The 15252-nt window shown below is 46.8% G+C and overlaps 1 protein-coding gene across 2 annotated transcripts in view; it reads right to left on the minus strand.

The window, feature by feature from the left end:
- Positions 1 to 15252, minus strand: part of LOC129842949 (proline-rich protein 5-like) — a 77122-nt gene that overhangs the window by 35334 nt on the left and 26536 nt on the right. For both annotated transcript variants that reach the window (XM_055911664.1, XM_055911663.1), the window contains 2 exons: positions 13001 to 13114; positions 8219 to 8299 (listed from right to left, as the gene is read on the minus strand). In XM_055911664.1, coding sequence (XP_055767639.1) covers positions 8219 to 8299; positions 13001 to 13104 — 185 coding nt within the window. In that variant the 5' untranslated portion in view covers positions 13105 to 13114. The remainder of the gene's footprint in view (positions 1 to 8218; positions 8300 to 13000; positions 13115 to 15252) is intronic.

The following is a 15252-nucleotide window of genomic DNA, read 5'->3' on the forward strand; positions in this document are numbered from 1 at the left end:
CTCAGTCCCACCTGACCTCCATTCTGAACTGGGTGGTCTCAGTCCCCCCTGACCTCCATTCTGAACTGGGTGGTCTCAGTGTCCCCTGACCTCCATTCTGAACTGGGTGGTCTCAGTCCCCCCTGACCTCCATACTGAACTGGGTGGTCTCAGTCCCATCTGACCTCCATTCTGAACTGGGTGGTCTCAGTTCCCCCTGATCTCCATTCTGAACTGGGTGGTCTCAGTCCCATCTGACCTCCATTCTGAACTGGGTGGTCTCAGTGTCCCCTGACCTCCATTCTGAGCTGGGTGGTCTCAGTCCCATCTGACCTCCATTCTGAACTGGGTGGTCTCAGTCCCATCTGACCTCCATTCTGAACTGGGTGGTCTCAGTGTCCCCTGACCTCCATTCTGAACTGGGTGGTCTCAGTCCCCCCTGACCTCCATTCTGAACTGGGTGGTCTCAGTGTCCCCTGACCTCCATTCTGAACTGGGTGGTCTCAGTCCCATCTGACCTCCATACTGAACTGGGTGGTCTCAGTCCCTCCTAACCTCCATACTGAACTGGGTGGTCTCAGTGTCCCCTGACCTCCATTCTGAACTGGGTGGTCTCAGTCCCCCCTGACCTCCATTCTGAACTGGGTGGTCTCAGTTCCCCCTGATCTCCATTCTGAACTGGGTGGTCTCAGTCCCCCCTGACCTCCATACTGAACTGGGTGGTCTCAGTGTCCCCTGACCTCCATTCTGAACTGGGTGGTCTCAGTCCCCCCTGACCTCCATTCTGAACTGGGTGGTCTCAGTCCCATCTGATCTCCATTCTGAACTGGGTGGTCTCAGTCCCTCCTAACCTCCATACTGAACTGGGTGGTCTCAGTCCCATCTGATCTCCATTCTGAACTGGGTGGTCTCAGTCCCTCCTGATCTCCATTCTGAACTGGGTGGTCTCAGTCCCATCTGATCTCCATTCTGAACTGGGTGGTCTCAGTCCCATCTGACCTCCATTCTGAACTGGGTGGTCTCAGTCCCATCTGACCTCCATTCTGAACTGGGTGGTCTCAGTCCCATCTGATCTCCATTCTGAACTGGGTGGTCTCAGTCCCATCTGACCTCCATTCTGAACTGGGTGGTCTCAGTCTCCCCTGACCTCCATTCTGAACTGGGTGGTCTCAGTCCCCCCTGACCTCCATTCTGAACTGGGTGGTCTCAGTCCCCCCTGACCTCCATTCTGAACTGGGTGGTCTCAGTCCCATCTGATCTCCATTCTGAACTGGGTGGTCTCAGTCCCTCCTAACCTCCATACTGAACTGGGTGGTCTCAGTCCCATCTGATCTCCATTCTGAACTGGGTGGTCTCAGTCCCTCCTGATCTCCATTCTGAACTGGGTGGTCTCAGTCCCCCCTGACCTCCATACTGAACTGGGTGGTCTCAGTCCCTCCTGATCTCCATTCTGAACTGGGTGGTCTCAGTCCCTCCTGATCTCCATTCTGAACTGGGTGGTCTCAGTGTCCCCTGACCTCCATTCTGAACTGGGTGGTCTCAGTCCCCCCTGATCTCCATTCTGAACTGGGTGGTCTCAGTCCCTCCTGACCTCCATTCTGAACTGGGTGGTCTCAGTCCCATCTGATCTCCATTCTGAACTGGGTGGTCTCAGTCCCTCCTGACCTCCATTCTGAACTGGGTGGTCTCAGTCCCCCCTGACCTCCATTCTGAACTGGGTGGTCTCAGTCCCCCCTGACCTCCATTCTGAACTGGGTGGTCTCAGTCCCCCCTGACCTCCATACTGAACTGGGTGGTCTCAGTCCCATCTGATCTCCATTCTGAACTGGGTGGTCTCAGTCCCCCCTGACCTCCATACTGAACTGGGTGGTCTCAGTGTCCCCTGACCTCCATTCTGAACTGGGTGGTCTCAGTGTCTCCTGACCTCCATTCTGAACTGGGTGGTCTCAGTCCCCCCTGACCTCCATTCTGAACTGGGTGGTCTCAGTCCCCCCTGATGTGGGTGGACACACAGAAGTAGAGACTAGACACACTATGCCACATTGTTCCTGTCTCCTTCAACACCTTCCTCACCCTTTTCACTGCCTGTCTCGCTTTCCTCACCCTTCTCACTGCCTCTCTCTTTCCTCACCCTTCTCACTGCCTCTCTCTTTCCTCACCCTTCTCACTGCCTCTCTCTTTCCTCACCCTTCTCACTGCCTCTCTCTCTTTCCTCACCCTTCTCACTGCCTCTCTCTCTTTCCTCACCCTTCTCACTGCCTCTCTCTCTTTCCTCACCCTTCTCACTGCCTCTCTCTCTTTCCTCACCCTTCTCACTGCCTCTCTCTCTTTCCTCACCCTTCTCACTGCCTCTCTTTCCTCATCCTTCTCACTGCCTCTCTTTCCTCACCCTTCTCACTGCCTCTCTTTCCTCACCCTTCTCACTGCCTCTCTTTCCTCACCCTTCTCACTGCCTCTCTTTCCTCACCCTTCTCACTGCCTCTCTCTCTTTCCACACCCTTCTCACTGCCTCTCTAACTGCCTCTCTTTCCTCACCCTTCTCACTGCCTCTCTCTTGAGTAAAGGTTAAAGATACCGTAATAGAAAATGACTCAAGTAAAAGTGAAATTCACCCAGTAAAATACAACATGAGTAAAAGTCTACAAGTATTTGTTTTTAAATACACTTAAGTATCAAAAGTAAATGTAATTGCTAAAATATACTTAAGTTTCAAAAGTAAAAGTATAAATCATTTCAAATCCCTGATTTTAATCAAACCAGACAGCACAATAATAATAATTATTATTTTATATTTATGGATAGCCAGGTGCACACTCCAACACTCAGACATATTTTACAAACGAAGCATGTGTGTTTATTGAGTCCACCAGATCAGAGGCAGTAGGGATGACCAGGGATGTTCTCTTGATAAGTGTGTAAATTAGACCATTTTCCTGTCCTGCTGAGCATTCTAAATGTAACGAGTACTTTGGGTGTCAGGGAAAATGTATGGAGTAAAAAGTACATCATTTGCTTTAGGAATGTAGTGAAGTAAAAGCTGTCATTAGTATAAATAGTAAAGTACAGATACCTCAAAAACTACATAAGTAATACTTTAAAGTATTTTTACTTAAGCACTTTACACCACTGTCCTGTGGTGGACTGGAGAGTAAGTCAGGTGCTTCCTTTTTCACGTCCCGTAAAGAGAAGGTCATAACCACACAGGAAATGACCCATCATGTCTGGTACAGCAGCAACGGACTGACAGAGTTTCCAATCTGACTGGAAGACAGGGTTTAGAGTCATGTTCAACAGTCTAGTTACTTAGCTGACTGGAGGACAGGGTTTAGAGTCATGTCCAACAGCCTAGTTACTTAGCTGACTGGAAGACAGGATATAGAGTCATGTCCAACAGCCTAGTTACTTAGCTGACTGGAGGACAGGGTTTAGAGTCATGTTCAACAGCCTAGTTACTTAGCTGACTGGAAGACAGGGTATAGAGTCATGTCCAACAGCCTAGTTACTTAGCTGACTGGAAGACAGGGTATAGAGTCATGTCCAACAGCCTAGTTACTTAGCTGACTGGAAGACAGGGTTTAGAGTCATGTCCAACAGTCTAGTTACTTAGCTGACTGGAAGACAGGGTTTAGAGTCATGTCCAACAGTCTAGTTACTTAGCTGACTGGAAGACAGGGTATAGAGTCATGTCCAACAGCCTAGTTACTTAGCTGACTGGAAGACAGGGTTTAGAGTCATGTCCAACAGCCTAGTTACTTAGCTGACTGGAAGACAGGGTTTAGAGTCATGTCCAACAGTCTAGTTACTTAGCTGACTGGAAGACAGGGTTTAGAGTCATGTCCAACAGTCTAGTTACTTAGCTGACTGGAAGACAGGGTTTAGAGTCATGTTCAACAGTCTAGTTACTTAGCTGACTGGAAGACAGGGTTTAGAGTCATGTCCAACAGCCTAGTTACTTAGCTGACTGGAAGACAGGGTTTAGAGTCATGTCCAACAGCCTAGTTACTTAACTGACTGGAAGACAGGGTTTAGAGTCATGTCCAACAGTCTAGTTACTTAGCTGACTGGAAGACAGGATATAGAGTCATGTCCAACAGCCTAGTTACTTAGCTGACTGGAAGACAGGGTTTAGAGTCATGTCCAACAGCCTAGTTACTTAGCTGACTGGAAGACAGGATATAGAGTCATGTCCAACAGCCTAGTTACTTAGCTGACTGGAAGACAGGATATAGAGTCATGTCCAACAGCCTAGTTACTTAGCTGACTGGAGGACAGGGTATAGAGTCATGTCCAACAGTCTAGTTACTTAGCTGACTGGAAGACAGGGTTTAGAGTCATGTCCAACAGTCTAGTTACTTAGCTGACTGGAAGACAGGGTATAGAGTCATGTCCAACTCGTCTGACTGGTTCCGAGGAGACTTGGTACTTTATTTCCCCCGACACAATTTAACAGCAGTTGAAATGCAACACATTGAGTCAGATTATAAACTATAAATCATTGGGATAATGGCCATGATGACAAAGAGCTTTGTCAAAGCACCAAGCTGCCCTTTATTCTACCTGTCAAACAGCAGCCTGTGTATGTTACTGTGTTAGGTCAGGTAGCTCCAGATTCAGGAAATGAGAGAGCTGTGTCCACACCATACAAGCCTGTCTAAATACTGTAGCACTGTGGTACGTATCATGGAAACAGTAGCATGTCTGTGTTGTTGACTTTAATCATTTATACTCGAGTAATCTGCAGGGCTGACATCATGTCCCCAAGCCATCACCTTTTATTAAGTCTGTAGACTGTTGTGTCCAATACAAACACTACATTCATACATGTAACACACACACACACACACACACACACACACACACACACACACACACACACACACACACACACACACACACACACACACACACACACACACACACACACACACACACACACACACACACACACACACACACACACACACACACACAGCGCTCGACAGGATTGGGCCTGATAAGAACTAAGCCATGCAATGGAAACAGCCTCATTATGTTGAAGCAGAGAGTCATGTGTAATAAGACTATGGTGAATTTACAACATCATGGCATTATAGTCTGAAGTCCAACCATAACCCAAGGCTGTCTAATGCAAGGAACAACCCCTTACACACGCATCAGGGGGAATGTGAAGGGTGTGTGTGTGTGTGTGTGTGTGTGTGTGTGCCTGCTTGCTTGCCTGCTTACGTGCCTATCTGCCTGTTTGATGCTTGTCTGTATGTTTGAACATGTCTGTGGTGGAAGTACATTGGGGTGGGTAACATCCCAAATGTCAAGTAACATACTAACATGGCAACATGGTTTGAGGCTCTTTCTTAGACAGACAGACAGACAGACAGACAGACAGACAGACAGACAGACAGACAGACAGACAGACAGAGTAGAGCACCAAACCCACAGAAAGACTAGGATGTCAGCCCTGGACTCATCCAAACCCACAGAAAGACTAGGATGTCAGCCCTGGACTCATCCAGACCCACAGAAAGACTAGGATGTCAGCCCTGGACTCATCCAGACCCACAGAAAGACTAGGATGTCAGCCCTGGACTCATCCAGACCCACAGAAAGACTAGGATGTCAGCCCTGGACTCATCCAGACCTACAGAAAGACTAGGATGTCAGCCCTGGACTCATCCAGACCCACAGAAAGACTAGGATGTCAGCCCTGGACTCATCCAAACCCACAGAAAGACTAGGATGTCAGCCCTGGACTCATCCAGACCTACAGAAAGACTAGGATGTCAGCCCTGGACTCATCCAGACCCACAGAAAGACTAGGATGTCAGCCCTGGACTCATCCAAACCCACAGAAAGACTAGGATGTCAGCCCTGGACTCATCCAGACCCACAGAAAGACTAGGATGTCAGCCCTGGACTCATCCAGACCCACAGAAAGACTAGGATGTCAGCCCTGGACTCATCCAGACCCACAGAAAAAAACGGAAATATCACATTTCTATAAGAATTCAGACCCTTTACTCAGTACTTTGTTGAAGCACCCGTGGCAGCAGCCTTGAGTCTTCTTGGGTATGACGCTACAAGCTTGGCACACCGGTATTTGGGGAGTTTCTTCCATTCTTTTGTGCAGATTCTCTCAAGCTCTGTCAGGTTGGATGGGGAGCATCGCTGCACAGCTATTTTCAGGTCTCTCCAGAGATGTTTGATCGGGTTCAAGTATGGGTTCTGGCTGGGCCACTCATGGACATTGAGACTTGTCCCAAAGCAACTCCTGTGTTGTCTTGGCTGTGTGCTTAGGGTCGTTGTCCTGTTGGAAGGTGAACCTTGGCCCCAGTCTGAGGTCCTGAGCGCTTTGGAGCAGGTTTCCATCAAGGATCTCTCTGTACTTTGCTCTGTTAATCTTTCCCTCAATCCAGACTAGTCTCCCCGTCCCTGCCGCTGAAAAACATCCCCACAGCATGATGCTGCCACCACCATGCTTCATCGTAGGGATCGTGCCAGGTTTCCTCCAGACGTGACGCTTGGCATTCAGGCCAAATAGTTCCCTCTTGGTTTCATCAGATCAGAGAATCTTGCTTCAAATGGTCTGAGAGTCTATAGGTGCCTTTTGGCAAACTCCAAGTGGGCCAGCCTGTGCCTTTTACTGAGGAGTGGCTTGGCTACTCTATCATAAATGCATGATTGGTGTCCTGCAGAGATGGTTGGAGTCCTTCAGAGATGGTTGTCCTTCTGAAAGTTTCTCCAGTCTCCACAGAGGAACTCTGGAGCTCATTCAGTATGACCATCAGGTTCTTGGTCACCTCCCTGACCAAGGCCCTTCACCCCCGATTGCTCAGTTTGGCCGGGTGGCCAGCTCTAGGAAGAGGAAGAGTCTTGGGGGAGAATGATGGAGGCCACTGTGTTCTTGGGGATCTTCAACGCTGCAGAAATGTTTTGGTACCCTTCCCCAGATCTGTGCCTCGACACATTCCTGTCTCTGAGCTCTATGGACAATTCCTTTGACCTCATGGCTAGACAGGTGTGTGCCTTTCCAAATCATGTCCAATCAATTGAATTTACCACCGGTGGACTCAATCAAGTTGTAGAAGCATCTCAAGGATGATCAATTGAAACAGGATGCACCTGAGCTACATTTTGAGTCTAATAGCAAAGGATCTGAATACTTATGTAAATAAGGTATCTGTTTTTAATTTTTTATAAATTCGCAAACATTTCTACAAACTTGTTTTTTCGCTTTGTCATTATGGGGTAATGTTTGTATATTGATGAGGAATTTCTTTTATTTAATCCATTTTAGAATAAGACTGTAATATGACAAAGTCTGGAAAAATTCAATGCTTCTGAATATTTTCCCGAATGCACTGTATGAGGGAGGCAGAGAGAGACAGAAACCCAGATTTGCATTAATCCTGTCGTCTTACCAACTTGACTTCTTCAAGCACAGAGTTGTGTGTGAATGTGTCGACATTTAACTCTACCATTCAACCATTAGGAACATGTTCTGAGTGGTTAAAAACGGCCCACTACATGTCACTGAGGGGCAGTTCTACTGAGAACAAACACTAGGCAGGTTCTATGAACACCAGTCACTTGTGTTGTGGGTTTGCCTTGTTATTGTGTGCCAATGTGGGGAGTGGGTGTATGACTGTATAACAGGCATAGGGTTTTTCCATTCCACCCTGGCAACACATTCTCACATTCACACCTCAACCTCAAAACGGAAGGCAAGTCAATATCAATTTACAGTTAAAACAAGGCTGATTGATCACGCCAGTTACATTGGATCCTTTGAGCCTGATGTACAAAGAGCTGCTCATGTATATATAAAGATAACACTAGTTAGCACCATCACCAAGTCAAACCATTTGAAATATGCTATTCAATTTGCTCTTCACAGATCTCCCTTTCTGGTCATTTCTTCTGTGTTTACCAGGAAGGTAAAACAGGTGAAACTCTGTGTTGTTTTACTAACAGCAGGATCATTCTTACAGCTGTGACTATTAGAGTTGTGAGGAGAGACGAGAAAGAGGGTGACTGGCAGAGGCAGAGAGAGAAACAGAGAGAGAGAAATAAAGAGAGAGAGAGAAACAAAGAGAGAGAGAGAAACAAAGAGAGAGAGAGAGAGAGAGAGAGAGAGAGAAAGAGAGAGAGAGAGAAACAGAGAGAGAAACAGAGGGAGAGAGACAGAGAGACAGAGAGCAATAGAAGTGTATATGTAGAGGTCAGAGGTTATACAGTATGTCACCTGACTCCCTCATTGAGGATGTAGAGGTCATTCTCTCCCAGGTCTTTCCTCTGGAACACAGCTATCACCGCATTGTGGATGCTGCAGGAACACACACACACACACACACACACACACACACACACACACACACACACACACACCACGGGGGACAGTGTTAGAGTACAGCAGGGGAGAAAGCAGCTGCAGCAAACAAACAAACAGACAAACAAACAAACAAAACAATCGAGAGACGATCAGAACATACAGTACAAGTATCACTCACACAGTACATTCACATACCCACAGCCATCCATCCAGCCATCCCCACAGCCATCCAGTCATCCCCACAGCCATCCAGCCAGCCATCCCCACAGCCATCCATCCAGCCATCCCCACAGCCATCCAGCCATCCCCACAGCCATCCAGCCATTTATCCATCCACACAGCCATCCCCACAGCCATCCAGTCATCCCCACAGCCATCCAGCCATTTATCCATCCCCACAGCCATCCAGTCATCCCCACAGCCATCCAGCCAGCCATCCCCACAGCCATCCATCCAGCCATCCCCACAGCCATCCAGCCATCCCCACAGCCATCCAGCCATTTATCCATCCACACAGCCAGTCATCTATCCATCTATCCATACATCCATCCATCCACACAGCTAGCCATCCATCCATCTGTCCATCCATCCATCCTTCAATCTAGCGTTCGCTACCCTTAGTCAATGCTCATGTATTCATTAACCACAGCATCATAACCATTAACTCAATACTGTCTAGTGATGGTGCTGGGGATTGACACATAATGATATTAAATTAACTAACATTTCCATAACCTCAATTAGCCCATGAGTTGACCTGCTAGGGTGTTAGTTCATCTCAGGCTAGGGACGCCCTGGACTAGTCATAACAGGTTCAGTAATGATTCACCCTTTAACTACATGGGAGCCAGCTATAATAACGAGTCAGACTGAATCACTCTTAATGTCAACTATTGTATAGATCTGATGCTGGAACGTCCAGCTAACTCAGAGTCCATCATCTTCCCGTATTGTCCGTTCTACAGCACCATCTTCCCGTATTGTCCGTACTACAGCACCATCTTCCCGTATTGTCCGGACTACAGCACCATCTTCCCGTATTGTCCGTACTACAGCACCATCTTCCCGTATTGTCCGTACTACAGCACCATCTTCCCGTATTGTCCGGACTACAGCACCATCTTCCCGTATTGTCCGTACTACAGCACCATCTTCCCGTATTGTCCGTACTACAGCACCATCTTCCCGTATTGTCCGGACTACAGCACCATCTTCCCGTATTGTCCGTACTACAGCACCATCTTCCCGTATTGTCCGTACTACAGCACCATCTTCCCGTATTGTCCAGACTACAGCACCATCTTCCCGTATTGTCCAGACTACAGCACCATCTTCCCGTATTGTCCGGACTACAGCACCATCTTCCCGTATTGCCCGTACTACAACACCATCTTCCCGTATTGTCCGGACTACAACACCATCTTCCCGTATTGTCCGGACTACAGCACTATCTTCCCGTATTGTCCGGACTACAACACCATCTTCCCGTATTGTCCGGACTACAACACCATCTTCCCGTATTGTCCGGACTACAACACCATCTTCCCGTATTGTCCGGACTACAACACCATCTTCGCGTATTGTCCGGACTACAGCACCGTTGTTGATGTGTTTTGACACTTTATCCTTTTGTTGACGGCTGTTTTTATAAAAGGTGAAAAATAGAAGCAAAGGGCTGTCATTAATTTTGCACAAGCCACTTCTGAAGTAAATTACACTTCTTATTCCACTTCTTACACTGTAGTGTGCTGTACACATGCTGTAAATGTTCTGTAAATGTACTGTAAATGTGCTGTAAATGTACTGTAAATGTACTGTAAATGTGCAGTAAATGTTCTGTAAATGTGATGTAAATGTACTGTAAACGTGATGTAAATGTTCTGTAAATGTTCTGTAAATGTACTGTAAATGTACTGTAAATGTACTGTAAATGTGCTGTAAATGTTCTGTAAATGTGATGTAAATGTACTGTAAACGTGATGTAAATGTACTGTAAGTGTTCTGTAAATGTTCTGTAAATGTACTGTAAACGTTATGTAAATGTACTGTAAATGTGATGTAAATGTACTGTAAATGTGCTGTAAATGTGATGTAAACGTGATGTAAATGTACTGTAAATGTGATGTAAATGTACTGTAAATGTGCTGTAAATGTACTGTAAACGTGATGTAAATGTACTGTAAATGTGCTGTAAATGTACTGTAAATTTGCTGTAAATGTGCTGTAAATGTTCTGTAAATGTACTGTAAACGTGATGTAAATGTGATGTAAATGTACTGTAAATGTGATGTAAATGTGATGTAAATGTACTGTAAACGTGTCGTAAATGTACTGTAAACGTGCTAGTATATCTGACGTGACTAGTAGAAGTCTTGTTAGTTATTCAGAGTTCTCTGCTCAGTTATATAGAGGACATCCCGTAGCACACTGATCCCAGGTCTGCAACACAGTCTGGAAGTCACTGAGGAATGAATAACCTTTCTGATTTGGGAAGCGGCTTCATGAGACTAGGAATAGTTATGGCAGTAATGCTTATTCAGTGTGACATTCTCAAGGAAATCCCAGAGAGAGACGTGTAGATATCAGAGTACAAGACAGGGACATAGACAGAGCTGTGTAGATATCAGAGTACAGGACAGGGACATAGACAGATATCCCAGAGTACAGGACAGGGACATAGACAGATATCTCAGAGTACAGGACAGGGACATAGACAGATATCTCAGAGTACAGGACAGGGACATAGACAGATATCTCAGAGTACAGGACAGGGACATAGACAGATATCTCAGAGTACAGGACAGGGACATAGACAGATATCTCAGAGTACAGGACAGGGACATAGACAGATATCTCAGAGTACAGGACAGGGACATAGACAGATATCTCAGAGTACAGGACAGGGACATAGACAGATATCTCAGAGTACAGGACAGGGACATAGACAGATATCTCAGAGTACAGGACAGGGACATAGACAGATATCTCAGAGTACAGGACAGGGACATAGACAGATATCTCAGAGTACAGGACAGGGACATAGACAGATATCTCAGAGTACAGGACAGGGACATAGACAGATATCTCAGAGTACAGGACAGGGACATAGACAGATATCTCAGAGTACAGGACAGGGACATAGACAGATATCTCAGAGTACAGGACAGGGACATAAACAGATATCTCAGAGTACAGGACAGGGACATAGACAGATATCTCAGAGTACAGGACAGGGACATAGACAGATATCTCAGAGTACAGGACAGGGACATAGACAGATATCTCAGAGTACAGGACATGGACATAGACAGATATCTCAGAGTACAGGACAGGGACATAGACAGATATCTCAGAGTACAGGACAGGGACATAGACAGATATCTCAGAGTACAGGACAGGGACATAGACAGATATCTCAGAGTACAGGACAGGGACATAGACAGATATCTCAGAGTACAGGACAGGGACATAGACAGATATCTCAGAGTACAGGACAGGGACATAGACAGATATCTCAGAGTACAGGACAGGGACATAGACAGATATCTCAGAGTACAGGACAGGGGCATAGACAGATATCTCAGAGTACAGGACAGGGACATAGACGACTGACATCTCTGGCGTTTCTAACGGTCAGTGAAGTTTCACAACAAGGAAGGAGTAAGTACAGCACCTCCTGTTCACTGACTGACACACACACACACACACACACACACACACACACACACACACACACACACACACACACACACACACACACACAGACTGACACAAAGCAGGGTGACACACACACACACACACACACACACACACACACACACACACACACTGACTGACACAAAGCAGGGTGACACACACACACACACACACACACACACACACACACACACACACACTGACTGACACAAAGCAGGGTGACACACACACACACACACACACACTGACTGACACAAAGCAGGGTGACACACACACACACACACACACACACACACACACACACACACACACACACACACACACACACACACACACTGACTGACACAAAGCAGGGTGACACACACACACACACACACACACACACACACACACACACACACACACTGACTGACACAAAGCAGGGTGACACACACACACACACACACACACTGACTGACACAAAGCAGGGTGACACACACACACACACACACACTGACTGACACAAAGCAGGGTGACACACACACACACACACACACACACACACACACACACACACACACACACAAAGCAGGGTGATACACAAACACACACTGACTGACACAAAGCAGGGTGACACACACACACACACACACACACACACACACTGACTGACACAAAGCAGGGTGACACACACACACACACACACACTGACTGACACAAAGCAGGGTGACACACACACCCCCACACACACACACACACACACACACACACACACACACACACACACACACACACACACACACACACACACACTGACTGACACAAAGCAGGGTGACACACACGCACACACACACACACACACTGACTGACAAAAAGCAGGGTGACACACACACACACACACACACACACACACACACACACACACACACACACACACACACACACACACACACACACACACACACACACACACACACACACACACACACACACACACACACAGAGTATAGACTACAGTACCTGTTCCAGGTGGCGTTAGCCCCAGCTTTTCTCTGCTGTGTCCCTCTCTCCTCCAAGGCTGCCTTGTCACTCTTCCCCAGGTCACTGAGGCTGGGGGAACTCATCAACTTCAACCTATGGAGAGTCCTCATGGTCAGAACACAACTCAAAACACAGAGAGAAAGAGAAAGCTCAGTGCTCTCAGGCTCAGACTACAGGAAGAACTACGCTCACAGAAATAGAGAGAGAGGAAGAGAGAGGGAGAGGAAGAGAGATAAGGCAGGGGGAAGAGAGAGAGAGAAGTTGCACGCAATAGAGAGAGAGAGAGAAAGGCGTCCCTCCAGCTAGATGCAGTATACCCCCACACTCCTTACATCTCTCTCTCCTCCTCCCTCTCCTCCTCCTCCCTCTCTCTCTCACTCTCTCGCTCACTTTCTGCACTGCTCTTCAGGCAGGGAGGCAATCTGTCTCTGATTGGCAGGGAGGCAGTCTGTCTCTGATTGGCAGGGAGGCAGTCTGTCTCTGATTGGCAGGGAGGCAGTCTGTCTCTGATTGGCAGGGAGTTGCCGTGTGATCCTGCTGGTTATTATAGTGTTTTGTAGACAAACCAACTCATCTATCCTGCTGCTGTGCAGTGAATATCCCTTCTCTGTTCCTCTCAGTGAATATCCCTTCTCTGTTCCTCTCTCCTGCTGCTGTGCAGTGAATATCCCTTCTCTGTTACTCTCAGTGAATATCCCTTCTCTGTTTCTCTCAGTGAATATCCCTTCTCTGTTTCTCTCAGTGAATATCCCTTCTCTGTTACTCTCAGTGAATATCCCTTCTCTGTTCCTCTCAGTGAATATCCCTTCTCTGTTTCTCTCAGTGAATATCCCTTCTCTGTTCCTCTCAGTGAATATCCCTTCTCTGTTACTCTCAGTGAATATCCCTTCTCTGTTTCTTTCAGTGAATATCCCTTCTCTGTTACTCTCAGTGAATATCCCTTCTCTGTTTCTTTCAGTGAATATCCCTTCTCTGTTACTCTCAGTGAATATCCCTTCTCTGTTTCTTTCAGTGAATATCCCTTCTCTGTTTCTCTCAGTGAATATCCCTTCTCTGTTCCTCTCAGTGAATATCCCTTCTCTGTTCCTCTCAGTGAATATCTCTTCTCTGTTCCTCTCAGTGAATATCTCTTCTCTGTTCCTCTCAGTGAATATCCCTTCTCTGTTCCTCTCTCCTGCTGCTGTGCAGTGAATATCCCTTCTCTGTTTCTCTCAGTGAATATCCCTTCTCTGTTTCTCTCAGTGAATATTCCTTCTCTGTTCCTCTCAGTGAATATCCCTTCTCTGTTCCTCTCAGTGAATATCCCTTCTCTGTTCCTCTCTCCTGCTGCTGTGCAGTGAATATCCCTTCTCTGTTTCTCTCAGTGAATATCCCTTCTCTGTTCCTCTCAGTGAATATCCCTTCTCTGTTACTCTCAGTGAATATCCCTTCTCTGTTACTCTCAGTGAATATCCCTTCTCTGTTCCTCTCAGTGAATATCCCTTCTCTGTTACTCTCAGTGAATATCCCTTCTCTGTTCCTCTCAGTGAATATCCCTTCTCTGTTCCTCTCAGTGAATATCCCTTCTCTGTTCCTCTCTCCTGCTGCTGTGCAGTGAATATCCCTTCTCTGTTCCTCTCAGTGAATATCCCTTCTCTGTTCCTCTCAGTGAATATCCCTTCTCTGTTACTCTCAGTGAATATCCCTTCTCTGTTCCTCTCTCCTGCTGCTGTGCAGTGAATATCCCTTCTCTGTTCCTCTCAGTGAATATCCCTTCTCTGTTCCTCTCAGTAAATATCCCTTCTCTGTTCCTCTCAGTGAATATCCCTTCTCGGTTCCTCTCTCCTGCTGCTGTGCAGTGAATATCCCTTCTCTGTTCCTCTCAGTGAATATCCCTTCTCTGTTTCTCTCAGTGAATATCCCTTCTCTGTTACTCTCAGTGAATATCCCTTCTCTGTTACTCTCAGTGAATATCCCTTCTCTGTTCCTCTCAGTGAATATCCCTTCTCTGTTACTCTCAGTGAATATCCCTTCTCTGTTCCTCTCAGTGAATATCCCTTCTCTGTTCCTCTCAGTGAATATCCCTTCTCTGTTCCTCTCAGTGAATATCCCTTCTCTGTTCCTCTCAGTGAATATCCCTTCTCTGTTCCTCTCAGTGAATATCCCTTCTCTGTTCCTCTCTCCTGCTGCTGTGCAGTGAATATCCCTTCTCTGTTCCTCTCAGTGAATATCTCTTCTCTGTTCCTCTCAGT

This window comes from Salvelinus fontinalis, unplaced genomic scaffold (genome assembly GCF_029448725.1).
Source record: "Salvelinus fontinalis isolate EN_2023a unplaced genomic scaffold, ASM2944872v1 scaffold_0078, whole genome shotgun sequence".
Classification (NCBI taxonomy): domain Eukaryota; kingdom Metazoa; phylum Chordata; class Actinopteri; order Salmoniformes; family Salmonidae; genus Salvelinus; species Salvelinus fontinalis.